The 26,249-nt window shown below is 43.0% G+C and overlaps 1 protein-coding gene and 1 long non-coding RNA gene across 2 annotated transcripts in view; one reads left to right on the forward strand and one right to left on the reverse strand.

Moving 5' to 3' along the window:
- Ttc27 (tetratricopeptide repeat domain 27) overlaps nt 1-26,249 on the forward strand; it is a 129,231-nt gene that overhangs the window by 54,110 nt on the left and 48,872 nt on the right. The window contains exons 11-13 of the mRNA XM_050162979.1: nt 4,277-4,372; nt 5,845-5,967; nt 24,807-25,034. Coding sequence (XP_050018936.1) covers nt 4,277-4,372; nt 5,845-5,967; nt 24,807-25,034 — 447 coding nt within the window. The remainder of the gene's footprint in view (nt 1-4,276; nt 4,373-5,844; nt 5,968-24,806; nt 25,035-26,249) is intronic.
- Nucleotides 5,993-11,007, reverse strand: LOC126514226 (uncharacterized). The gene is made up of 3 exons (XR_007595528.1): nt 9,876-11,007; nt 8,423-8,638; nt 5,993-6,129 (listed from the first exon to the last, which is right to left on the reverse strand). It is a non-coding gene; the product is annotated as an uncharacterized lncRNA (long non-coding RNA).

Genomic DNA, 26,249 nt, shown 5'->3' on the forward strand with positions numbered 1-26,249 from the left:
ACACTTTGATATACTTCTAGTGAGAATGAATTGCTGTCGGTGAAAGGGAAGGCCCTTTGGGACCAGCTGCTCCTTTGAAGATGTATGGCTGTACTCTCAGATGTAAGCACACTGTGTCTGAATCATACCAGACCTTGTGCAGAATTGTCCTGCATACTAAATCATCCTCTGGGTAACTGGAACTTCAGTCTTGATCTTCTGGAGGGTTTTCTGGGAAATTCTTTCCTTAAAAAAAAGGCACCAAAAGGAAGAGACACGTCTTTACATTTGGAGGTTTCACCCTCCTATACCCATTCCATAGAGATACCCTCTGACTCATGAAACTGCAGCTTCTGGAGATGTGGGCATTGTTATCGTGGGGGCTTGGGAGCTCCATATGCACAAATACTTCGCTTTTAGAGTCAGTTTAGGAGAAATGACCTTAAAACGAAGTTTTAAAACTTGAAAACAAGCCAGTTCTAGTGGTATGTTTCTGTATTCCTGGCATTTGGGAAGCTGAGTTGGGAGATCTGCCAGGGTTACCTCTGAGTGAGGGGGAGACCCCACCTTTGGACACCTGGCTTTGCTAACAATTAACTAACTTACCTTAAATGTCTGAAATAAAACGAAGTTCTTGGGGACTGAAGGTATGGCTCAGTGGTTAAGAGCACCAGTTGCTCTTACAAAGGACCTGGGTTTGATTTCTTGCCCCCACATGGTGGTTCACAACCATCTGTAACCCTAGTTTCAAGGGATCTGATGCCCTCTGAACTCTGCAGGCACTGGGCACACAAGTGGTGCACACAAATCCATGAAATGCAAAACCACTTGGGCATAGTCTCTTAAAGGCTATTGGCCAAAGGAGCTCCCACAGCACCACATAAATAAAATAAAGCTACACAAATTAAGATTATTTTTAAAACAACAACAAACCCACCAAAGCTTTCTTGAGAAAGCCATCCTTATAAATTTGCTGGAAGTGCAAGAATTATTTTAAAAATCCTTTCAAGGATGAATGCCTCTGGTTAAAGGATCACTTCCTTGTGGGTAGACCTGGAAGAGAACTCAGGTCATTGTAAATGTCAGCCCTGCTTTTCCTATTTTCTGTGCCTGTGAGAACTCCAGTCTGTTTGACTATGGTAGCATTTTTTCAGAACTTGCTAGAAATGAGCTTGCTCTGAAAAAATCTAGTCACCCACTGCTGCCAGCGACGTACCTTGGCTCAGAGATCCACACCTTCCTGTGTAATACCTCCAGCTGGAGACCAAGTGTTCAGATGCATGAGTCTGTGGAGGATGTTTCGCATCAAACCATAACAGGCTTTTGTTAGGATGTGTTTGTAAATTAGCAAATAAAAAGAGAATACTTTGAACTCAGTGGAGAGAATAGCAGTGTACCACTGCCCGTTTTTGTGTATTAGTTTAATGTTCTTAGTTTTACTGGTAGCTAAACCTTACTTAGGTGATTGTCATGCTTAAGACAGCAAGAAGTATACACTTGTAGGAGAGTAGAGGATAGCTGTTAAATTAATCTCTACCCATGTGGAACCAATTCAGCTTTTGTAGGGTGCTCACTTAAGTGGTTCTCAACCTGTGGGTGGGTTGTGACCCCATAGGTTGTATCTCAGATATTCTGCATATCAGATATTTACATTATGATTCATAGCAGTAGCAGAACTACAGTGATGGAGTAGCAGCAAAATAATTTTATGGTTGGGGTCATCACAGCATGAGGAATTGTATTAAAGGGTCACAGCATTAGGACGGTTGAGAGCCCCTGCTCTAGACAGTTCCATGCATGTTGGCTCTGTTATCCCATTTGGTGTACTTGGCTCTTTCAGAGAGCACCCAAGCCCATCAGACACAGATACCTATGTTGCCCAGAAGCATCTGAAATGTACAAACAATTATTATTAAGTCAAGAACAGCTTACTGAGTACTTAATGTTATTTAGTCATATCATCAAACAACATGGATTTTGTTGAAAATAAAATTTCACATGTAACTAGGGTTTGGTAAATTGTATGATATTTCTTTTAAATTTTAGATTATTAAGTAAAAGCTATTTTTTTTTCTTTTTGAAAATGTGGTATGTTGGTTTAAAAAAATGCCTTTCTTTTCATGAAGGAATTCTATGATCTTTATTTATGTATTGTGACCATATGTCTTCAGCCAGAAGTTGCTCTTCGTTCTTTGCCCTTCCTCCCTCAGTGAAATAGCCCTGGCTAGAGGCATGCAACCTTTTTGCTATTAAGTTTCTGTGAAGCTAGGCCAGGGAGCTTTGTCAAGATGGTTGAGGAGTGTGGTTATGTCTCAATTTGTTCGGACTGACTTTGATTGAATAGAATCTTGGGCTGTCCAAGGAGTTTGTTCTGACATGTGAACTCATTCTGTGACTTACTGAACCAAGTGGTTCTCCTCCCTCACACATGGCAGAGAAAGAACCACAGCTTCAGGCTGTTGTGCCAATTAGGAACTGGCCCATGTTTAGCTCTGTGGTACTTACTGTTCTCCTCTCTGTAATAAAATACCCAACTAAGCAACTTTATTTTGTCTCCCCGTTGGGGAGATTTTAGTTGATCCCGGCAGGGAAAGCGTGGTGAGAACAACTCAGTCTGTGTTGGTGGTAGTGACTGTTTCTCGTGGCCACCCAGGGTGCAGAGAATTCTAGATCAGACTTAAAGGCAGACATAACCTTCCAAAGTCACTCCTGGCCACCTGCTGCGTGCTCGCACGCTCTTCGTTCAAAGGTTCTGAAACCTTCCAATATTGCACTTCATAGCTGGGGACTAAGTGTCTTTTTGAGCCTTTGGGGCTCGAAATCAAATCATGGCAGGATTTTATCAGGTTAGATTCCTGTCCTTACCTTTCTTCTAAGGAAGTTTATTCTTGATTCTTAATTTTATTTTTAATTTTGTAAAAAAATGAAACAACTTGAAAGCAGATACTAGTAACAGCCTTCCATATCTTGACGTGTCAGAGTGTGTTGTTACATGCTGCTTTGCCAGCATCCTCAAGTACAGGAAAGACCTTGTCCCTCACCACAGCTTCCTATGTTTGAATCAGAAAATTAAGAAGGACATGTTAATAATAACTCGATCATTATATGAAAAAAGGTCACAATAATTCACAACTGAAATTCTGATGCCAAGCCTGGCAGGGTGGGGCACACCTCTAATCCCATCACTCAGGAGGCAGAGGCAAATGGATCTCTTGAGTTTGAGACCAGCCTGGTCTACAGACTGAGTTCCAGGATAGCAAGGGCTACACAGAGAAACCCTGTCTTGAAGCCTCTCCCAGGAAAAGTCTGTAGTTAGTCCAAACCTACTGACAAATCAGAGGCAGGCAGATGGCCGTGGTAATGGGGCTGTCCATGTGTTTGTCTGGGATTCTAGACTATGTCTGAATTCAAGTTGACATTTTTTTTTAAAGATTTATTTATTATGTATACAACATTCCTTCCATGTATGCTTGCCAGAAGAGGGCACCAGATATCATTATAGATGGCTGTGAGCTACCATGTGGTTGCTGGGAATTGAACTCAGGACCTCTGGAAGAGCAGTCAGTGCTCTTAACCTCTGAGCCATCTCTCCAGCTCCTCAAGTTGACATTTTGTATGTGAGCTTTTTTTGATGACTAGTCACTTGATGACTATATAGTGCCAACTTTTGACTCTGCAGTTGGCTCAGGTTCCTTTTTCCAGAGAGCCATCCTGGTCATCTCATCTGCTTCTTGCTGTGTCTCTGGGAGCTGTTTTTCATTACCAGATTGGGAATTTCAGGCCATCACAGGAATTCAGTTATGTGGCTTGCAGTGCCCACTGCACTGCACAGATGGTCTTGTGTGAGTGGATGCCCACCCTTACACCTCCTTTGCTGAGGGATGAGAGCACCTGTTTGTGATTGGATAGAGCTGCTTTTTCTCATTTCACATGGTTGCTTCTCAGTGTCAAAACAGCATCACATTGGAGATAAGTACAATAAAGAACACTTTTTCTTAGAAAAAAATGAAAATTTTTAGTGAGAAGACTGGATCTTTGAAAGATTTATTATAGGAAATTTTAATTTAAAATTTTCCTGGTAATATTTAAATATGAATGTTTAAAAACTTGATTAAATTTCAAGTTTTTAAAATACTTAAACTCAAAAAAAAAAAAACCAAACTTCATACAGCCTTTTGCCTTGACCAAATGACTGGAGTTCTTTATTTATATGTGTATTTTAATGATTTTTATAATCATTAAATTTTACATTAAAATTATTATACATATAGACTGTGATTATGGTATGTGTTCTTAGGCTCTTGCAGACCAATTTGAAGACAAAACTACATCTGTACTGGAACGTCTGAAGATTTTCTATTGCTGTCAGGTACCTCCTCATTGGGCTATTCAGGTACTTTTGTTTGTCTTCATTTTTAACTATTTTAGTGAAATCAGTAAAAGCACTTGGGGAGTTCCAGTTGTTTTAAATTGCTGTTTTGATTAAAATGGTAATGGATTTAAAAACGTTTTGAAATGGTTTTAAATTGGTAGTAGGTAGGATCTTAGAATTTAAGATAGAAGAATCATAAATGCTTTTGTTTTTCTTTTCATGAATTTAAGTTCTTTAAGAAAAGGTTTTAATACAGAATTAAGTAGAGGTGTTGAGTCGGGGAGTGAGTGTGCTGGTTAGGAATGTGCTCGGGCTTCTCGGGAGAGTTGTCTGCCTGCTTTCACTTTCAAAAGGACGTTTTATAGTAACCGTTTAAAGATTTATTTTTTTATTAAGAGTGAGTATACGTGTGTGTGTGTGTGTGTGTGTGTGCGCGTGCAGATGATCATGGAAGGTAAAAGAGAGTGTCCAGAGCTGGGGTTGTAGGTGCTTGTGAGCCAATTGACGTGAGGCAGGGAACTGAACCGTCTGGGTCTTGGAAGATCAAGAAGTGCCTGTTAACTGCTGAGCCATCTTTCAAGCCCAGCATCTTATATTCAAATATCTTCAAGGCTTTTCTACGAAACGATAAACCTTTGAGCCTTTTAACAGTGTTTACAAAAGCAAATAAAAGGAAAGCATTTATTTGACACTTTATGTTTTGCAATATCCCCAACTGTTCTCCTTCCAGGGTGCAAGGGTGACTGGGGGAGCTCCTAAAGCCCCAGACTGAGCTAGCATGCAGCCTTTGTCCTGTGATTCTTAAGTGGGAGCTGAATTTCAAAGAGCAGTAAAGATGTATTCAAAGAGAAAACAACGCAGAGACCACCGACCTGAAACCAGACCTATTCCAAAACATCATTTCTTTATTTTCTTATAATATTTTTTCCATTCCTGTAGGATGGGCAACTTAAAACATATTCTACCTATTGTTGAGTGTATTGTTTACTGGCCGCACCTACTTTGCTTGCTCATCTTGATCTTCTAGGGCCTGTGGAATTGTCTAAAACAAGTAGGACTGTGAGATAGAGCCTGAGATGCCCTCATGTGGAAAGAGGAAGCACGGAGGCTTTAATGGTGCCTGCATTGCTCCTCAGAGCTTTAAACACTGGTCTGTGGGATGTGACTTTTTCAAATCAGAGCTTCTCATGGAAGGAATTTTTAGATGAGAAGGAAATAATTGACTTTTTCTTTTTTGAGTTCTGAAATCTTAAAAATCTGATGCATTGAGTATTTTGATCAGTTTCTATTTTGTTTTCAGTACTTCATTGCCTGTAAAAAAGCTTACCGAAGTAAGTGTGGTTCTCACAGATTCCTGGGTAGTGGACGTTGAGTTTTGTAAATGATGTTTGTATTACAATGAGCAGCCCTTTAAAAGGCAGGTTGGAGTTACTGGGCAAGATGGATTTGCTTTCCTGTCGAGGAGTATTGATGACGCTCATTTGTCTTTCTAGCGCCAGCTTGCAGGTTTGCTCTTTGAGTTGGGATGTACCACTTCAGCCCTTCAGATATTTGAGAAGCTGGAGATGTGGGAAGACGTGGTCATCTGTTATGAAAGGACTGGGCAGCATGGGAAGGTACGTGCAGGCATGTCTGTGTGTGGTGAGCCCCTTCTTCCTTCCGCACGTCTCCATTGCGCCTTAGAAAGCCCGCTTCTGACAGTGTTTACTCCAGTTCCTCCTTTCACTTGGGACTTTGCAGCATTTGCTCTGATTTATGTTGGGCAGCTTATTTTGTGTCTGTAAAGAGAAGAGCAGCCTGCAGTTGATATGATATTGGCATTTAAGAAAGAATAATAAAAGCTTTGAAGGTACTGCATGTTTTGATCGATTTTTCTATCGATTCTTCTATAGGACAGCTTTGAAGTAAACTACCAGGGATTAATTTTAACTGTCCTTGGCATGCTTGATGATTAGAGGCTGTGGACATGACAGAGTCATCTAGGAGGCTGAGTCTGTTTGAAAAGGTCTATGTGACCCCTGTATGAAGTGTGTGATGCAAATTTAACTCCACTCTTAAATTGGGTCAACAGAGAAAATGTACTGTTTGCATTTGTTATAAATCTGTTGTTTCTTCTCCTCATACGTGAACCATATGTTAAGACTTCTGTCTCCACATTGTGAGTAGCCATAAGACTGGATACACTGAAATCATATGTTGATAAAACAACTTATTTTTATTTTATGTGTATGAGTGTTTTATGTATATTCACCATGTATGTTCACCATGTGTGTGCTTGGTGCCCACAGAGGCCAGAAGAGGGTGTCAGATCCTCTGGACCTGGAGTTACAGGTGGTCATAAGCCCGTACATGTGGGTGCTGAGCTGAGGTCCTGTGCAAGAGCAGCAAGTGTTCTTAACTGCTGAGTCAACTCAGCCGCCCTTGCTTGTTGATTCTAATTGCACTTTATGTGACTAAGTAGAGCCCATAATGACTCCGATTTTCATGGTGGTTTTACTCTCACTTTTACCCTTTCTGTTGTTATGAAGATGAGGAACAGTGGTTCAAGTACACGATTTTCTTATATAGCTTCCCAATGTGAGTATTAAAGAACTGTGACGGTTACATGGATTGATCATTGACACTGACATGAATTGGTCAATGACAGTGAAGCTCTTTGAGTTGTTCAGTGTAGCGAGAAACCAGCAGTGTCACCAGGAGGTCCAAGGTCCCTTTCACAGGTTTTTAGTCTTTCAGATAAAAGAATTTGGAGCTGGCTTACTGTCTCTGCAGGTAAAAGAAAGCAATTGCCCATGCGAGCCTGGCAACCTGAGTTCCTCTGAACCCACATAAGACTGGGGAGCGAGCTACCGAAGTTATCCATTGACCTCCTCGTGCATACTCCCTCATGCATACATGTGCAATAATTAAATATCAACAAAGCATTGAAATGGACTCAGGAATACTCAAGGACACTTCTATTGGAGCTTGAGAATAGAAACCAGAGGAGGAGAATTGGAGATCTTAGCAGGTGTGGAGGAAGATGGAAAAGAGAAAATGTTAAACTTTTTAAGTTAGAGGTTGGGAAATCATGTATGGTGGGGCTGCTATCAGCTACAGATGGACCTCAAGTGGGGGTGGGGTCAGGGAGAGTCAGGTTGCCTGCAGAGTGAGAAGGAGCAGGGTTGGGATTCTGGCCAGTGCCTATAAAAGGGAAAGAAAATTATACTTTGTGAGTTAGAACTCAGAACAGCAGGTTTGGCAGGGAGTCAGCCAGCAACCACATTGACTGTGTGTGATGGTGGTGGTGGCTTCTGGGGTATCCAAGTAGTTATCTCGTTTAGGAGGTAGTTCTCAACATGGTGCCAGTGTCACCTCAGGTGTATCGTGATTATTTTTGTTTGACTCCAGACTGTCCTCTTGAGCTCATAAAGCAACATTTCACCCCCTAGAGGTTAAAGGAAAACTCCTATTGTCTACCTCAAAGGTATCAATCACTGGCTAAACCCTTTGTGAAGGAGGGTGCTGACTCTTGACCATGATATTTGTGTCAGATCACGTCACCATGTCTGTACTCAGGTGTCTCAAAGGGTCTTCATATGTGCAAACAGCCACCCTTGTGGAAAGGCAATCGTATGGCGGGAAGCTGGCATCGCTGCGTTGTGTCCCATAGTGCCTGTGAAGCAGCTAGCTGCAAATGGCCTTTCTTAGCACCCTTTCCCAGCAAAGCATTCTTTTTCAGCAGTACTCAAGGTTCTGTCAAGATTACATAATATCTTGACCCTGGAAAGAATGCCACTGCTATCCTCATTCCCTCCGACTCCACACCACAGAAGATTCCCTCTCCTTAGGACTCAGCTCGGGCTACAAAGTCTGCCACTGATCACCTGCTCAGGAGGCAGCGTGGATGATGGTTAAGGGCATCTTCTTGGGACAGCTGCCTGAATTCAGGTGTGCACTTGCTGTCATGCCAGCCTTGTGATGTTGAGCAGCTTGCTGTATCTACCATGTCTGTTTCCCTGTCTAGAAGCACACATCTGCCTGGCTTCTAGGTTTTCACATGGCAATGTGTATATCTGGAGTGGTACTTACCTAGCGTGCTTCGTGAGTGTTTGATGTGGTTCCAAGCGTGTACCTGTTTCATTTGGTATCTTTGAAGTGACAGCGTTATCTTCAGTCAGAGATGTCTTCCGATTTCAGTCAGTCCATTGACCAACCCATGAGGTGAGCCGTACTTGTGTCTGTGCAGGCTGGTTATAGTGTTCTCCATGTCACTATTTCAGTGGGATTAGCATGCCGTTTGTTGGGCTTAATTGCCATTTAAAATGAAAAGATGATCTCAGTATGGTTTAGCATCGAAATAAAAAACTGTTAAATTAAAACCAAAACCAAACAAACAAAAAAACCAAAGTAGAGAAATAAATTTGGAATTTGTGAAATAAACATTTGCCATTCATTGGTGAAGTTATCAGAATTTCACTGGCCTCCCTCCCTCCCTCCCTCCCTCCCTCCCTCCCTCCCTCCCTCCCTCCTTTCCTTCCTTGTTTTTTTGAGACAGGGTTTCTCTGTGTAGTCCTGGCTGTCCTAGAACTCGCTTTGTAGACCAGGCTGGTCTCAGACTCAGAGATTTAAACATTTCTTTAAAGTAATAACCAAATGCTTTGTGAGAACTTAAAGGGGAAGATCCTCAAAATAGATGAAGGCTAGGTGTGTTGGAGCACATCTTTAATCCCAGCACTCAGGAAGCAGATACAGATGGATCCCCGAGTTCGAGGCCAGCTTGGGCTACATACTAAGAACCTGTTAATTTTTTTTAAAAGTTTTTATTCATTTTACATACCAACTACAGTTCCCCCTCTCTCCCCTCCTCCTGCTCCCCCATCACCTACTCCCTCCCCCCATCCACTCCTCAGAAAGGGTAAGGCCTCCCATGGGGAGTCAACAAAGCCTGGCACATTCAATTGAGGCAGAACCAAACCCCTACTCCCTGTATTGAGGCTGAGCATGGCATCCCACTATATGGCCTCCAAAAAAGCCAGCTCAGTTACCAGGGATAGATCCTGGTCCCACATCAGACCAGGCCCACATGCAGAGGGCGTAGGAGGATCTCATGTTTTGTTTCAAACAAAACAAAACAAAACAAATCAAAAGTTGATAAAACTTTGTTTTGTACTAAACTATATAAACAGAGATTGCCATAGAAATGCCCACCAATGTTCTGAAGGCAGAAAGAATTGTTAAACTTTACTGAATAGATTCAGGGAAAAATCAGAGCAGCCAGAGGCTAGTGTGGATTATTCAAAGCATTAGGTCACATCAAAGCACTCTCCTCTTTCATTAAGAATTTGTCAATAATTTTTAGCATCTATTGTCTCAAATGTTTGTTTAAAGAAGGAATGAGTCATCACCTGGCGGTGGTGGTGGATGCCTTTAATCCCAGCAAAGGCAAGGGAGGAGCTCTGTGAATTCGAGGCCAGAATGGTCTGCAGAGCGAGTTCCAGGAAGTCTCCAAAGCTACACAGAGAAACCCTTTCTGGAAACCCACCTACTGTTGGACTCTAGCGTCCAAACACCGAGGAGGAGTCGCCCCCAGAGACCATCTCATACACCACAGCCGATGCAAAAGCATGAGAATTTTATTAATTCTGTCATGACAGGGTCCCCCAGCATTCGGGAAGCCGAGAGACCTCGAATAGCTGGTACAGTCTACTTTTAAAGGGGCCACAGAAGCAAGTGGGGTTGTTCTTTGACTATTCTGATTGGCTTATTTGAAAAGGCTATTACCAATAATTGACCGGAGAGCTCTTGCCAGATCAGATGAGGTAAGAGGTCATTTTGACCCCGTTTCCCAGGGGACCGAACCAAAACTTACGTATATGGGTAATTGTTCAGGAACTGAGTACGTGCGAGTGTAGCTGTTAGGTCCTTGGTTCCCAGGGGAGGAGGGGAAGCACTATGGCACGGAGGCTGAGAGGATTCAGAATTGTCAAAAATGGCTTCAGGATTGTTTTAAAGTCTTCCACTACCTCCCCAAAAAAGAAGGGATGAATGGGAGATTGAGTATCCTAGTTTCCAGTCTCATCATCTTACTGTGTAATTCTTTTACATTGGTTAATAAATAAATAACGGCTATAGGAAATAGTTACCTTTGAAATGGTAGTTTTCTAAGAATTATTATTATTATTATTTTATGTATATGTATATGTGTATACCATGTACATACCCGGAGTCTGTAGGGGCCAGAAGGCTTCGGATCCCCTGGTGTTAGAGACACTCATAGACTCCCATGTGCATGATGAGAACCACACCCAGTTCTCTGGAGGAACAGCCAGTGCTCTTTACCTCTAGCCCATCTCTCCAGATGATACAGTATTTTAGAAATTTGTTTTGAGTGTTTATTTTTTAAAAATTAAGCAAGTTGGTGAATCACAAATACCCAAAGCATGCTTGAAATAAAATATTAATCTAATTATTTTTAGAAAGCATGGGAAACTGAGGTGCCCTGATTGGGAGAAAAGCATACAATGCATCCATGCACATTAGGGAAGGCCTTGATGCTTCCCCTAATAACTGTAATATTACTGTTTCCAAGATTTTGTAAGAATTATCTTAATGATAAATGCCTCTGTTTCTAAATATTTTTAGAAATGTACATATTTTAATCTTTAGAAATGTAGTTATTTATTTTGTTATACATTTTTGTAACTTACTACTTAAAATATCATCTTGATTTTTTTAAAAAATTTTTTTAGATTTATTTTTTACTTTATGTGTAAGAATGTTTTGTTTGCCTGATTGCTTTTTGGGCTGACGAGGGAGGGGGGCTTTGTTGGGGGAGGGGGAGGGAAAGGGGAGGCGGCGGTGGGGAAGAGACAGAAATGTTTAATAAATAAATAAATAAATTTAAAAAAAAAAAAAAAGAATGTTTTGTTTGTGTCTATGAATGAACAGCACATGTGTGCCAGGTGCTTACAGAGGTCAGAAGGGGGTTTGGTTTGATCCCCTGGAACTAGAATTATGGATGCCTGTGAGCTACTGTGTGGTCTCTGGGAATTAAACCTAGTTCTCTTAAGAAGCAACAAGTGTTGTTAACTTCTGAACCATCTTACCATCACCCACACTATCTTGAGATTTAAAAATTGGTTTTATCAGTTTGTCTCTTAGAAACCTTGTTCTTTGTTTTTTTTTTTTTAAATATTTGTTTATGTTTATGTGAATTCACGTTTTGCTTGCGTGTGTGCGTGTGTGCGCGTGTGTGTGTGTGTGCGCGTGCCTGGTGCCTATGGAACCAGAAAAGAGTATTTGATCCCCTGGAACTAGAGTTACAGGTTGTTGTGAGCCTCTCTGTAAGTGTTGGGCACCAAACCCATGTCCTCTGCAAGAGCAGCAGGTGCCCTTAGCTGCTGAGCCCTCTCATCAGCTCCCCCATCCCTGCTTTTGTTATATTTTCAGATAAATTTAGCCATAGACCCTAAAAAAAATCTTGCTTCAAGTTGGAAGCAAGGGCTTTCTTTCTGGAAGTGTTGAGCTTCTGTCTTGACCATGTGCTGGTGGTTTTCACTAAATATTTGAAATTTTAATCCTTGTATTTTCTGCTTGATGGAATAATTAGTTTTTAAAAGGCTAATTTAGAGAAATGTCCTAGTCTAATTACTCTTGTGACACCCATGTTTACTCCTTGTCCTTCTAATTTAGAATACTGCTAGCAGACAGTCCTGCTATTTAATGGCTGTTGGCAAAACATCTAAGATTAATTTTGGTTGAGCTGGAATCAGAGCTGGTTCTCATCTGTTAGCATTAGTTTTTCAGATATTTGACTCATCTGTCAACTGGAGTTTCCTCCAGTTGATGGCACAATCTCATTTTGTTGAGCAAACCTAATTTGGTCTCTAAATAAGCAACAGTGGTGAGGCTAGAAGGTGAGAGTGTGGGGAGAAATAAGGACTGGTCCTCAGTTCCTTGTGGGAAGCCGGGTTTGCCTGAGGTCCTTTGTACTGCATTTTCTAGTGACGTAACCATGGATTCTTTCCATTTTAGGATACAAGTGACCGTGTTACTTTGAAGTTTAGTTTTTCCGGGGGGTGGGGTTCCAAGATAAGAGTTCCTTTATGGGATTGCCAGGTTCCTTTTAAGTCCTTTGCCAGAGCAGTGACTGACCACGGCAGTCCTGCCCACCAGTGACTCCCAGGACGGATAGTGAACGGTTACAGGTGCATCGTGCTCTGGCTGTTCCTCATGGCCTCATCCCTTGTATTCTCTTGTCTGTGTTACTCCCACGGCTCCAGGAAGATGACACTCCTGTACTCACCTGGCCTGGTGGCATGTTCTTAGTTCAGGTTCAGTGTTGATGCTCTTGTGTCTGGAGCTCTTGTCCCTCGTCGTAGCTACCTCTTGCTTGTTCTCTGGTTCTCCTTTGGTGTTTACAGAGCTTCTGGCCTCTGCTTCCTCTCCAGGTCTACATAGCCCTTCTCTCAATGTCTCAGTTCCCAAGACTACTCTACTATCCCATTCGCTGGCTCATTTCCTCTGCGCTGTCCACTCTGTCGTTTAGAGCTGTGTTCCCAGACACCATAGGCCCCACACAACAAATAGTTGAAAATGTACTAGGAAGCAAATACCCCGGTTGAACCCTCTTTATGGATGACTGACCATTTGTTCTCAATAGAGTACCCACCCCTACTTCTGCTTTAGCTTTAGAAATAGAAATGGGAACCTTTAGGAATTCCAGTTTTCACACAGTGATGTTAGATAATGCAGTTCCTAAGTGCTTCTCGTGGGTTATTCTTTACTTGCTTGGTCTGCAATTATTACATGCTACTTGTAAGAAACTACAAAATATGAATTGGTTTTGTCAGTTTGTCGTATTGGTTAGCGTCGGTAAATGGCAGATTTTGTCTCCTAAGAGCCATTTCTGCTAAAGCCTGTCTTTTCCCCACACCTGCCTGCCTTCATGGTTACTGTTGTTACTCTCTTAAAAATCAGAGATTAGGTTTTTAAGGCAAAGTAACTGAAAATGCTCCACAGCTGGGTAATACAAATAGGAGGTGACCAGCTAATCAGATAACTAGGCCTGTTTTAAATTACTCTGTTTTATCTTGGACTTGGAGTGTTTGTGTTGGCAACCACTCTTAGAACAACCCAGCCAGGGCCTGGTGTTGTCACACACATAAATATAAGAAGCAATTAGTGAGGAGCTGGCTCTGAGTGTGTGGCTGGGAGAAGCACCACACAGGTCGTGAGGCTGGGAGGGTCCAGCCAGACATGGAGCCTCTGTCTTTTCACCTCTTGGGTATGGCTCATGTGAGCATCTTCATCCTTGGGTCGGATGTAGAGCACCTTCCAGCAGGCAGTATCCATCTCTGAGAGCTAACTTACACAGTGAAATCAGCCACGTTTGTTCTCTGCTTCAGGGAGACAACTGGAATCAGAGGAAACTGTTGTGTGAATCCCTGCACATCACATGTGTACTGTTGCACCTGGACACTTGACATGACTCTTTAACTCAAGCCTGTTGCCAAAGGCCACCTCTTTTTATCTTTTTTTTGAGTTGTTAAAAAATTGTGCTCATATATATATATGTGATGTGTTCATGTGTGGTGCGCATGGATGTGCATGGAAACCATGCTGTGGGATAATGCTCTTGTGCACTGTAAAGATTTGTCATTCATTTTGGTTTAATAAATGCAGATTGGCCAGTAGCCAGTGAGGAAGTATAGATGGGGCAACCAGGTGAAGAGAATCCTTAGAAGAAGAAAGGCAGAGAGACAGAGGAAGCAAGATGAGAATGCCTTACCGAGAAAAGGTACCAAGCCATGTGGCTAAACATAGACAAAAATTATGGGTTAATTTAAGTTGTAAGAGCTAGTTATAATTAATATAAGCCTCTGTGTATTTCTTTGGGACTGAATGGCTGTGGGACTGGGTTGGACAGAAACTTCCATTTACAAAGCCAGAAGAGGGTACCAGATCCCCTGGAGTCACAGACAGTTGTAAGCTATGTGTCATGGGTACTAGGAGCTATACCCCAGACCTCTGCAAGAGCAAGCGCTCTTAACTGAGCCACTTCTCCAGCTCCTTAGTAGCACCATCTTCAATTCTTGACCTGTCTCTCTTCCATCCCCTTTTAGTTGGTTGTCTGTCATTTCTGTGGTCCTCAGAACCATCACAGTCTGTCTACGCTTGTCTCCCATCGTCAGTTTGTTGTTCTGCCAGTTCCTCTCATTGTGTGCTGACCAGATGCAAGGCCAGATGAGGCTTCAGTTCCTCCCATTAATCCACAGTAATCACAGCTCATAGCCAAAAAGACTGTTTGATAATTACTTCTGACTAAAGTATAGAGAGAAAAACCTGGAGTGTTTCCTCTCTTTTTTTCTTAGAGATTGAACTTAACTTTTATCCATGTTCCTTATCCCAAACTCAAGGCCCGTCAGGGTGTTGTCTAGGATTGAAGGAGTAGGGTAGGGCCTCTCCCTTCAGTCTCAGATCTCCCATTTAACAATTTAGAGCAACATACTGTTTGTTATAAATGTAAATGAACACTGAGGGCCCAGGTCGTGTGCTTGTCCTCCCTGTGGTCAGTTCTACCTGAACTACACTGGGAGTGGCAGAATTGGTTCCCAAAGTACTAGGAGTTTATGGTCTGGATTTGAAGTTGCAAGTTGACAGTTTGTGGGTGAATGTAGGCCAGCAAGATGTTTTGTCTGATTTTCACAGTGTTTGAAAAAAAAAAAATGAGAGTAAAAATTTAGGTTTTATCTTTTAGAAACTGTAGATTTTTTTGTCTTTCCTTAGAGACCCAAAAGATAAAAACAAAACAAACCAAAAAACCAAAACAACCCCTAAACCAAGAGCCAAAGCAAAATCCAACAACCAAAGGAAAGCGGGGTCCAAATCCTATGTGGTGTACTGTAGTGTGAATTCTAATTGGTCTTAATAATAAAAACCCAGAGTCAGATGTTAGGGGATGAAAACTGAAAGATCAGGGAAGCAGAGCAGCCAGCCACTTCTTACCTCTACGAAATCCTCAGACCGAATGGGGAATCCTCAGACTGAATGCTGTCTATGAAACCTCAGTCTGAATGCCTTGAGCTCCTGTCTCTTCCTACTTTATATTCCTCTCTCTGCACAACTGTATCACTTCCTGTCTCTTCTTCCCTGGTGCTGGGATTAAAGACGTGAGCCATCACTGCTTGGTGCTGTTTTTCTTTTAGACTGAGTCAATGTGTAGCCCAGGGTTGCCTTGAACTCACAGAGATCGTTTGCCTGTCTTCCGAGTGCTGGGATTAAAGGTGTGCACCACCACTCTGTGGCACTCTGATCTTCAGCCAACTTTGTTACTGCTCATACACAATATGTCTACAATGTACTAACTAGATAGTGAGGGTAGTGGGGTGGGTCTTTCCTTGGGAGGGTCACTTTACAGTCTCCCTTGACTGTGTCTCTGGGCATGTCACAGTGCCCCTTGGACTAAGCAGTATAGTTTCCCTATGTATTATTTTAACTTTAATTTCAGGTTCTGCTTAAGTCCTGGCTGTAAGTTTATGTTGAGATTCACTGTTTATATGTAATTTCATTAAGAAAAGTAATTGTGTGGTGTAAAAATAGAATAGATTAATAAGCATCCTTTGCATATGTGGGAATATAATTTTATCTTCTTTAATAGACATTTAAGTGACAAGTTTTCTTTCCTGTATCTTTATAAAAATGTGTATCCGAGCTACGTGTCATCCCAGGATTGAGGAGGCTGAGGCAGGAGCAGGCTAGCTGAGTTTGAGGCCAGCCCGGGCTACAGAGGGAGACCCCGTTTCAGCTCCTTCCCCTAGTCACTTCACCACCAGCATTTGTATTTTCCTGTAGGGAAGAGCAACTTGTAGGTAGCTAGGAAGCTGTACTCCGAAGACTCCCAGCTGATCACATTTCGATCCTGCAAGATGATGTCGCAGGGGCTGCGCATGGTGTCCAATTTAGTGGCTACGTGAAGAAGGAAGGATAAAGAGGCTGAGCAGACCGAGGGGTGCAGTGTGACTCGCTAGAGAAGGGAATGCATAGGGCCTTTGAGCGCTGCCCTGGGGAAAGAGAAGGAAGTGTCCGAGCTCAAGGAGGAAGAATTAACTTACCTAACACAAAAATGCAGGGCATTAATTTGTGGGAAGAGGTCAGTCCAGACCAGGCAGGGCCACTGCTCTGGTGTCCTCCCCTGCTCTAGGAAGCTGCTTCACTCTGACCCTCCACACCCATCTTCCAGTTACTAAAACATCCACAGTTGATGGAACTTGGCAGTGACAAGTTACATGCCACTCACTGTGACCCTGGTTCTTCTAGAGTTTCGGTAGGGGAGTTGGAGGCTGAAGTAAGCTGCCAATCCTTGACCCTTTAGCATTCCGTAGTGTGCACATTTTCCTGCTTTCTGCTTCCTCTTGGTTTTGTACATTTATTTTGTCTCCTTTACAAAGGTTGGAAGTGCTGTGTCTTAGACTCTAGCAAATCTGCAAGTCTATAATGCAGTGAGTGTAGTCAGAAATGGAATATATTTTGGTAGAGTCATGTTTTTTAATCAAATAGATACTATTAAGGTTTGATTTGATGTTCTGAGCTTTGGATTCTACTTTAATGTGGGGTATCTGTAGAGTAGAGAATATCTTACTAGTTTTGGTATTTCTGTAAGGCTAATAACAGTATCTCCTCATTCATTTCTCGCTTTTTAAACCTTTTAAAATGAGTGTGTGTGTGTGTGTGTGTGTGTGTGCATACAAGAACAAGTGCACAGATGTGGGTCTGTGTGTGGAGGCCTGTGTCTCTCTGAGTTTCTTTTCACGTTGTTTTCCGAGGCCGGGTCTGTTGAACTAGGAGCCCATGGATCCCGACTGCATAGCTACAGTGACAAGTTTGCTCCAGGGATCCTGGCTCCACCTCTAAGTGCTGGGATTACAGTGGCCTGCCTTTTACTTGGTTCTGGGGATCTGTGCTCTGGTCCACATGCTTGTATGTTAAATGGCTTACCAACTTGGACCATCCCCCAACCTCTCATTTCAGATTTTAGTGGTTTGAGTCTTTAGAATCGTTCTTTTGTGGGACGTTTTTCTGTCTTCTGTCTTATCTTTGTTATTTCATTCTGTCAGCGTGCTTTGGGTTTAGCTTGCTCTTTTTTTTTTTTAATATTTCCTTCCTTCCTTCCTTCCTTCCTTCCTTCCTTCCTTCCTTCCTTCCTTCCTTCCTTCCTTCCTTCCTTCCTTCCTTCCTTCCTTCCTTCCTTCCTTATTGGTTTTCTGAGACATGGTTTACTCTGTAGCTTTGGAGCCTGACTTGGAACTTGCTCTATAGACCAGGCTGGCCTTAAACTCACAGAGATCCTTGCCTGTCCTTGCCTCCCTTGTGCTGGGATTAAAGGTGTGTGCCACCACCTCCTGGTCTAGCTTGCTCTTCTTTCTGATACTTATGGTGAAGATGAAGCTATTTGATGGATATTTTTTCTTTATCAGCATAGGCTTCTGGTGCCACAAATTTTCCTCTGCACATACTTTCCCCGTGTCCTGTAAGTTCTAGAATGTCTGTTTTGCTTCATCTCTAGGTACTGTAATTTCCTCTTTGACTTATGGCTGCTCTGGAGTGTGTGTTTAGCTTTTGCATGTTTGTGATTCCCTTAATCTGCTCACTGCAAGACTGCAGTCCTTTTAGACTTACTGGGGCTTGTATCATAAGCCATTAGTACATCCTGGAGAATGTGTGTGCATTTTTAGAGGGATGCAGATGCTCTTGTTCGTTGGGATATTTCTTAGGTATCTTTTCAGTCAGTCAGCCAGTAGCATTACTCATGTCTTCTGTTTCTATCACTGGGTAGTTTTCTGTTCATTATCGCAAGTTAGGCAAAGTCTCCGTATACCTTTGCTTCATTGCTCGTTTCTCTTGCCTGGACTGTCTGTGTCTGCTTCATGTAATTTGGGAATGTATTGTAGATACTACATTTATAACTGTTACATCTTCTTGGTGGAATGAACATTCTATCACAAAAGTGATCCCCCCCCCCCATTAACAGTTTTTTTCTGGAGGTCTTTTTTGTCTGGTTAGTGTAGCTACCCTAGCTGTCTTGGTTACTGATCATCCCTTCCCAGACCCTTTTACTTTCAACCCATCTGTATATTTAGATCTAACGTGTTTCTCCTGTAGATGACATCTTAGTTGGATAATTTTTATTCTTTTTGTCAGTTTATGCTTTTGGTTAGCGTATTTAGTTCCTTCATACAACTTAGTCACTGATAATACAGGTTTATGTCAATCATTTTTAATGTCTCATCTTTTCTTCAATTTTTTTTTGTCACACCGTTATTTACCACCTCATGCAGCTATGAAATTTACCAGTTAAAATTGTTTTTCAGGGCTTCTCCCTGAACAAGCTGGGAGTTGGATGAGATGCACTTGGGCTCTCCTCTCCAGCCTTCATCCCTTAGGCAGATTTTGAGAACAAAGCTTTTAGGAAGCTCTCCACCGGGTGGGCTCCCTCTGTGGCTGCCAGGCCAGTTCTGACCGGGGCTGCAGCCTTTTGGTTTTCCAGGATACTACAGAGCTGGAGGAGGGGGTTGGCACGGCCAAGTTACAGTGCACAAAGCCGGCTCTCACCTTCCAGTGATTGTGGTTTGTATTAGTGCTTGTATGTACTTGGTAACTTTGAGAGTGCTAAGAAAGCTGTTCTCCTTCTGGTTGCTCTTTTATGGTGATTTCAGATCTTCTTCTTCTTCTTCTTCTTCTTCTTCTTCTTCTTCTTCTTCTTCTTCTTCTTCTTCTTCTTCTTCTTCTTCTTCTTCTTCTTCTTTCTCCTCCTCCTCCTCCTCCTCCTCCTCCTCCTCTTCCTTCTTTTTGTTGTCAATCCAAGGAATAGTATTAAGCCTGGAAAGAGATTTCTGCTTTTCAGCCTTGTGTCTTTTGGTTGGAGACTTTCCTCTTGGCTGAGAAACTTAAATTTTAACTTTGTCTCGCATGGCTAATATCTATGTCTCGGAATCATGATAGGGACTGAGGTAATGCATTTGCCCACTGATGTAGTGACTGAAAATAACCTATGTGTCAGCATTTAATGGAAGGATACAAAGTGATGTGGATGTAAAGGTAAAAATGCCAGCCAGGCTGGACCCTCGGGCTTGCTTTATTTATGGAAGTAGTGGATGTTTGAATCCTTTTGGGACAAAGGGGTTTCCTGGAGCTAGGGCTTGTTTAAATATGGGGAGTTCTAGGAAGCCTAGAGGTTGTGAGGTCAGAGTGAGAGGCTCGGGGCAGGTCCTTAAGTCTGTGTGAGCGCTGACGCTGGTAGGGAAGACAGACATTGAAGGGGAATCTGAGAAGCCAGGTCCTCTTCCACTGAAGTGAGACCACGAAGGGGAGCTTGAACAGAGGTTTGTGGGAATCTTGGTAACTCTGTAGCTGGCAGCCCTGTGAGCTCAATGGGAGACCCGCACAGAGGGCCTGGGATTGCTTTGAGCAGCAGGGCTCAGAGCTAAGATCAGCCACACATACAAGGCAAGGGCTAGCTTGGCACTGTTTTTGCCCATGACCATGTTGGCATGCAAAACTGTTGCTTCATTCTACTTGTAGTTAGTTCCAGCAGGTTCCCCTCTAGTCACTTCCAACATGGAAACAGAAGCAAAGGGATTTTAGGGAATCTCACTGCCAGTAGGTTAAGCACATTGACAGGACATAAATGCCCAGGTAAGGGTTTAGTCCTTTGACTTGGGGGTTTCATTATCTGGAAGACAGCAAACTACCAGCAGATGCTTTGTATATTATTTCACACAGTTAAAGAAGAGTTCTGACACAGGCAAACTTCAAACCATTTATTTCTTTATCGGAGTTTGGAGCTTATAAGATTAAGCATTTTATTTCACAAGCCTTGTATCTTAATGACCTGGTGTTCTGAACACAGTACCCAACAGAAAGAACTTGAGGTAGGAAAAATTAACTTTGATTTAGTTTTAGAGGGATTCTGACCGCCATAGTGGTGGGGGCACAGTAGACCTTGGCAGTGTGGGACATGACGAGCACAGTGGAGCTGGGCCGTGTGGGGGTGGCAGAGGCAGAAGTCCCTCACCAGGAAGCAGACTGATTGCTAAAGGTTCCAAAATAGTGGTTATAGCTGGGACAAGTGTTAAAAACAAGAGCTCGTGTGTAACATTTTAGATTAAAACCGTAACTGCTTGTTTTAGTTAATAGGTAAATTCCTTGAGGGTAAATTATGAAGATAATTTTTTTATAAACTGAACGTTTTTTCATTATATGCTATGGCGTAAAACAGTTGATTTTCAGTTGGTTTTTGGTTGACATTGACACAATTTTTTATCTTGGTTTCTTGAATTCTGTCAGTATAGTATCATCAAGGCCATTGGCTGATGTGGTCTGATGGGTTGATAAGACAATCAAAACATGAAGTTCAAGTCCTCAGGCAGGCTAGTACGGTGTGCTGTCACTGTGCTCTGATCTGCCAGTATGTAGCTACTGGAGACGCAGAAACATGTTTTCTTTATCCATATCTGTCTTTCAGGGCCAGGAATTCAGAAAAGAGATCATATTCTGGACAGTAGCTATAAGCAGTACAACCCCTGTATTAGTTACAATAATTCATGGTGTTTTCCAGGACCCAAGCATATTCTCAGTGTAAATGAGTGGGCGAACTGTACCCTACATGTATAGTACTTTTGAAGTTTAGACAGAGCCCTCTGTGGCTTCCGTAGATATACAGGCTGCCGGGACCATTGCTTGGCTCTCTATACTGCAGTCACACCCCTGTGGGCTTCTGCTGGCGTGGGCTCAGATACTTACTAGGCTACTCTGGAACAGACTGACACCTACGAATTCTTTAAGTTCCAAAAGATTTCTACTAACCGAAAACTAATTCTGAAAGAGGAGATGTTGCCCTTTTTCTAGGATACAAATACGTAGTAATGGGTATGTTTACTTCTTTACAGCTAACAGAAGAAAAGAGTTTTGCTATGCACCTGGTACATTATCACATGGTCCTTTCTAAGTAGTATCTTCCTTTTTTATGGAGTTTAAGAGACAGAATTGAAGATATTTAGGGATAGGAGCTGGGTGAGAGATGGCATCTTGAGTAGAAACTCAGATGCTTTTTAAAGTGTTCTATAGAGCAATGTTGACCTTCGCTGGCTGCCTGTTTGCTTTGATTGTGATTAGTCAGCCACCACTTGCAATCCGTGCTGGCCAACTGCTCTAGTGTGACTTTGGCTGGCTGTGTCTGTCACAAATCACCATGCCTATTTGCTTGCAGTGCAGTTGGCAGGTTTCTGCCCCTGTGGGTCTCATCATCTCCACTGTAATCTGGAAACCCGTGACAGCAGAAGTACTCCTGAGATTTCCCCTATTTCACGGCACAGTTGTTAGGCCTTTGCAAGTATGCTCCTTCTCCCCTGTGCACTGTTTCTCAAAGTCAAGATAAAGGGATCAACCTCTAGGCCCTGGATGACAGCGGGGTGGGTGAGCAGGTTGCAAATGATAAATTAATAAATCTCTGTTCTGAGTGTTGGATTCCTTCCTTCACATTACATGAGGAATTCCTGGTATCTCAGCTTTGCTTAGTTTCTGGCCTCATTTGAGACCAAGTTTAGTCATGTAGTTGAGCACATTATTCAGAACCATCCCCAGCCCTTTGAGTTAGCATTGTGAGTCAGAACTCTTCTAGGGCTCAGCCTGACTTCAATTATGATCCCATTTGTCTCTGGTTTCACAGCTCTGGAATCTTTTTGATCCCAAAGTTTTCTCTGCATAAATTAAAATCGTAGAGTGCCTTCTAAGTGTGAATTTCTACGTCTAGAGGTCATGACCGATAGGATGGTGGAGGTGTCAGTCATAGTATCTTAAAGTGAAGTAGGATCAATCTTGACCAGTTAGGACTGTTGCTTCTGCCTGCATAGGACTCAAATGAAAATGAAGAATTTCTGTTCCTTGATTAACCCAAAAGTTCCTGAGTCTAGTCTTTTGATGATCATTGGTCTCTGCTTCTGGCCATGATGGAGTATCAGGTGCTCAGCTCACTCTCCTGCATTCCCTACTGCCTATGTATGAGTTTACCCAAAACATAGTGTCTTAAACCCACTGAAGTCTCCCCTTAAGTCGTTTTGTGTCTCCTCTGTGTTTCTGTGGGGCAGGAGTTTAGGGAGGACTTGACTGGGCTTTGGTGTTTCTCAGCAGTTAGGATTAGCTGGTGGTGAAGGATGCTTCACAGGGTTTTTGGGTGCTCATGCCATGAGAAGTACTGCATACTTAGGAGAGCTTGAAGCCAGCTGCAGTTTTTTCCTCATCTCGCGGCTTCTCTATGTGGTTTCTCCTCATGAATGAATGGAGGAACAATGAGACTGCTCCCACAACAGCACAGGGCTCCAACCCAGCATCCAGGAAAAGCTCCCAGCTTCAAGTGTTATCTTTGCCATAGTCCTAAGCCCACGTAGAGTACTCGCTAAAGAATAATAATAATAATAATAATAATAATAATAATAATGATAATAAAAAGATGTGTAGCTAAAAGTTCATTGAGAAAGTAAAAGCAATAGAGTGAACCATATGTGATTAGCTCTGACTTTTACACAAAACTAATGAGCCCCAGTCTGCCCTATCTGTGCGTCAGCAGTCCTGTCAGAAGCACCAGTCTGACGTGACAAGGACAACAAGCCCTCTGAGGTCATCGGGAAGTCCCTCGTTCTCCACCTTGAGGATGGAAACACTGTCTAGTGAATCCACTGTCTAGTGAATTTGGAAGCAGCTGACCTACCTCTTGCTGGTGCTCCTTTATAGTGTCCTGTCACTCAGTACACTAAACCCTGTGCTTGTCGGTGCTTTAGTCTGAGGCACCAAGAATTCTTTCTTCACTGGTGTCATGGACTGCCAGTGTTTGTACACTTCACAGTTATGGCATCTTCCAACTCAACAGATGAGCTGCGGACAGAGATTTCCAGGGAGACAGTGCCTGCAATCACACCCATACCGAGTGACTGATATTTATTGCAGACCACAGACTCTGCTATAACAGGGTAGAACAGAAAGGAATTTTAAGTGAGTCAGCTTTGGAATTTCTGGAATGGCGTGGCACAAAGTTTAAATGCCATCTTGTCAAGAGAAATGCTTTAAACCACACTATAAGTGTATTTCAGCAAAGATGGTACGGCCACTATCTTGAAGTTTTAGTTAAGTGTCTGTTTTTATAGATCATAGAGTTTTGATCAGATACATTAATAACCATTATATTATTTGTGAAGAGAGGGCTTATATTCTAAAATGTTGAGTTAAAAACTTCATGTTTGTTTTGGCTTTCAGGGACTTACAATTATTTTCCCTAGGAAACTTTAATAAATTTTGAATCCATGTCTGGAGTAAGGCTGGACAGTCTATAATTTACCTGTACTATATCACAGATACAAAAGTGCCGACATCTAAAGACACTTGCAGAAGTGGATCCCTTATTTAAGAGTCCACAAATTAGATGATTTAGTAATTACAGATATGTCTAACTTACACTAAATCTAATATACAGACTTTCAGTTTGCTGATAATCAACAGGATGGCAGACGTGGGTGAGGTAACTTGAGGATGCGTAGTCGTAATAAGCACAGAATTAGCTTACTTGATCAGGTGGCCTTGCATTATGAACATCAGTCCTTAAGTTCTGAAGCCAATGGGCTGTTTGGAACCACATGTGCCTGCCTGGTGTTGATGTTACCAATCAGGCTGGCTGTACCTTTTGCTCCACCTGGACAGAGGTTGGGGTAAATAAGGAGAACTTCCTTAAGTGCCGGTCTTTGGCAACTGTTGTATTGTTGAGCATTTGTCAGCGGTGGTCAGGTAGACAGGTGTGAGCCACAGCAAGTTGTAGCTGCTAGAGCTGTGGCTCCAGGTAAAGCCTTGAGGATCAGGCCCCCAGCTCTGCAGCTCTTGTGTAGGCCTTGGGCGCTTACAATTAGAGCTCTGAGACTTTTTGGGTCTAACGGACTGACAGCTCTCTGCGGCTGGTCCAGTGACTATGCCTGCTCTCCCCCTTCTGCCTCTATAACCCGACTCCCACCTCAGTTCCCTGTCCTTTCTACTTGGCATTGTCTCCTTTGGCACTGCCCTGTGTCTGCTCTTCAACAACATAAATAGAGAACACTTCGAACCAATAATGCTGTGGGCCAAGGCGAGGTAAAGACCCTTCTCTAGCAGCAGCAGTGGGGCCAAGCAAAGCACGGAACGTCTTGAAGTGGACCCTCCTGACAGGCAGGCAGCGCCCCAGTTCCTGGGGGATCCCAGGGCCGTACAGCAGGCCCTGCCCCTCCTGGTTCCTTTTCACTTGCTTTCCCTTGGTCCTTTCTCAGGCAGCCTGTGCTCTCAAGCCTTAAAATGACAAGTAACTGAAAATACACAGACTATGGGATAAAAGTTGTGCGTGTATTAAAAATAGCAGTCAGTCACAATTAAGTGATTTTACTGTTTTTGTTGTTGTTCCCAGGCAGAAGAAATCCTTAGGCGAGAACTGGAGAAAAAGGAAACACCGAGTTTATACTGCTTGCTTGGAGATGTCCTGCAAGACCACTCCTGCTACGACAAGGCCTGGGAGCTGTCACGACACCGAAGTGCTCGTGCCCAGCGCTCCAAAGCCCTCCTCCACCTTCGGAACAAGGAGTTTCGGGAATGTGTGGAGTGCTTTGAACGCTCAGTGAAGATCAATCCCATGCAGGTGAGACCTCAGAAAGCCTCCGGTTCGTCAATAAATACAGTAACATGTAGAAGGCACTATTGATCATTTCAGGAGAAAATGTCTAGATTTATATACGCGCAAATAGATCAGAACATTGAAAATATATTTTCTGTAGATATGTATGCAGGTGCACTTGCCTTTGGGTCTGTGGGAGGGCAAAGGACAACAGCTAGCGTCAGTCGTTGGGAGCTGCCGTCCTTGTTCTCTCATTCGTTCAGAGCCCACTAAACAGGCAGTGTGGACTGCCATTGAGCTGGGGATCCTGCTGTCTGTGTTGTCTGTGTGGACTGCCATTGAGCTGGGGATCCTGCTGTCTGTGTGGACTCCCATTGAGCTGGGGATCCTGCTGTCTGTGTGGACTCCCATTGAGCTGGGGATCCTGCTGTCTGGGTGGACTCCCATTGAGCTGGGGATCCTGCTGTCTGTGTGGACTCCCATTGAGCTGGGGATCCTGCTGTCTGTGTGGACTCCCATTGAGCTGGGGATCCTGCTGTCTGTGTGGACTCCCATTGAGCTGGGGATCCTGCTGTCTGTGTGGACTCCCATTGAGCTGGGGATCCTGCTGTCTGTGTGGACTGCCATTCAGCCGGGGATCCTGCTGTCTGTGTGGACTGCTGTTGAGCTGGGGATCCTGCTCTCTGTGTTTTTCCAGTGCTGGCATTAGAAAGGTGGTTTTTTACGTGGGTTCTGAGAATCAAACTTAGGCCCTTGAGCTTGAACACTTTACTGATGGGAGCCATTTCTCCAGCCCCACGTGAACAACTTTATAAGATTTGAAAAATTAATGCAAAAGGTGTCTAGCTCCTTAACTTCCTGGTAAATCTGCAGGAGAGGTCCTATCTCTAAGGGGAGATCTACTTTATTGATACCCAATGATTCTCAGCTGGTGAATGTTGACGTATTCGGTCGGTACAATAAATATCCAAACCAGCTCAAGAACAACAGATATAATTTAATAATTGAATAAAGGGGGGAACTCATGCTACAAGAGTGGAAGGTCCGAAATCCAAAAATGCAGCGGTCGGATTAATAATCACCAAAGATAATAGGTATTTGAACAAGTTTAATAACAAAACCAGACTCACGAAACCAAGGTTCCAGCGGAGTAGCCGGCGGAGACAGGAGAGGAAGGGAAGGGGCGCGCAGCCTCTGCCCGCCCAATATATCAGTAAACATACGCCCGAGGGCAGCCCG

This window comes from Alexandromys fortis, unplaced genomic scaffold, assembly GCF_014885135.2.
Source record: "Alexandromys fortis isolate MF-2015 unplaced genomic scaffold, M_Fortis_MF-2015_v1.1 scaffold_148, whole genome shotgun sequence".
NCBI lineage: Eukaryota > Metazoa > Chordata > Mammalia > Rodentia > Cricetidae > Alexandromys > Alexandromys fortis.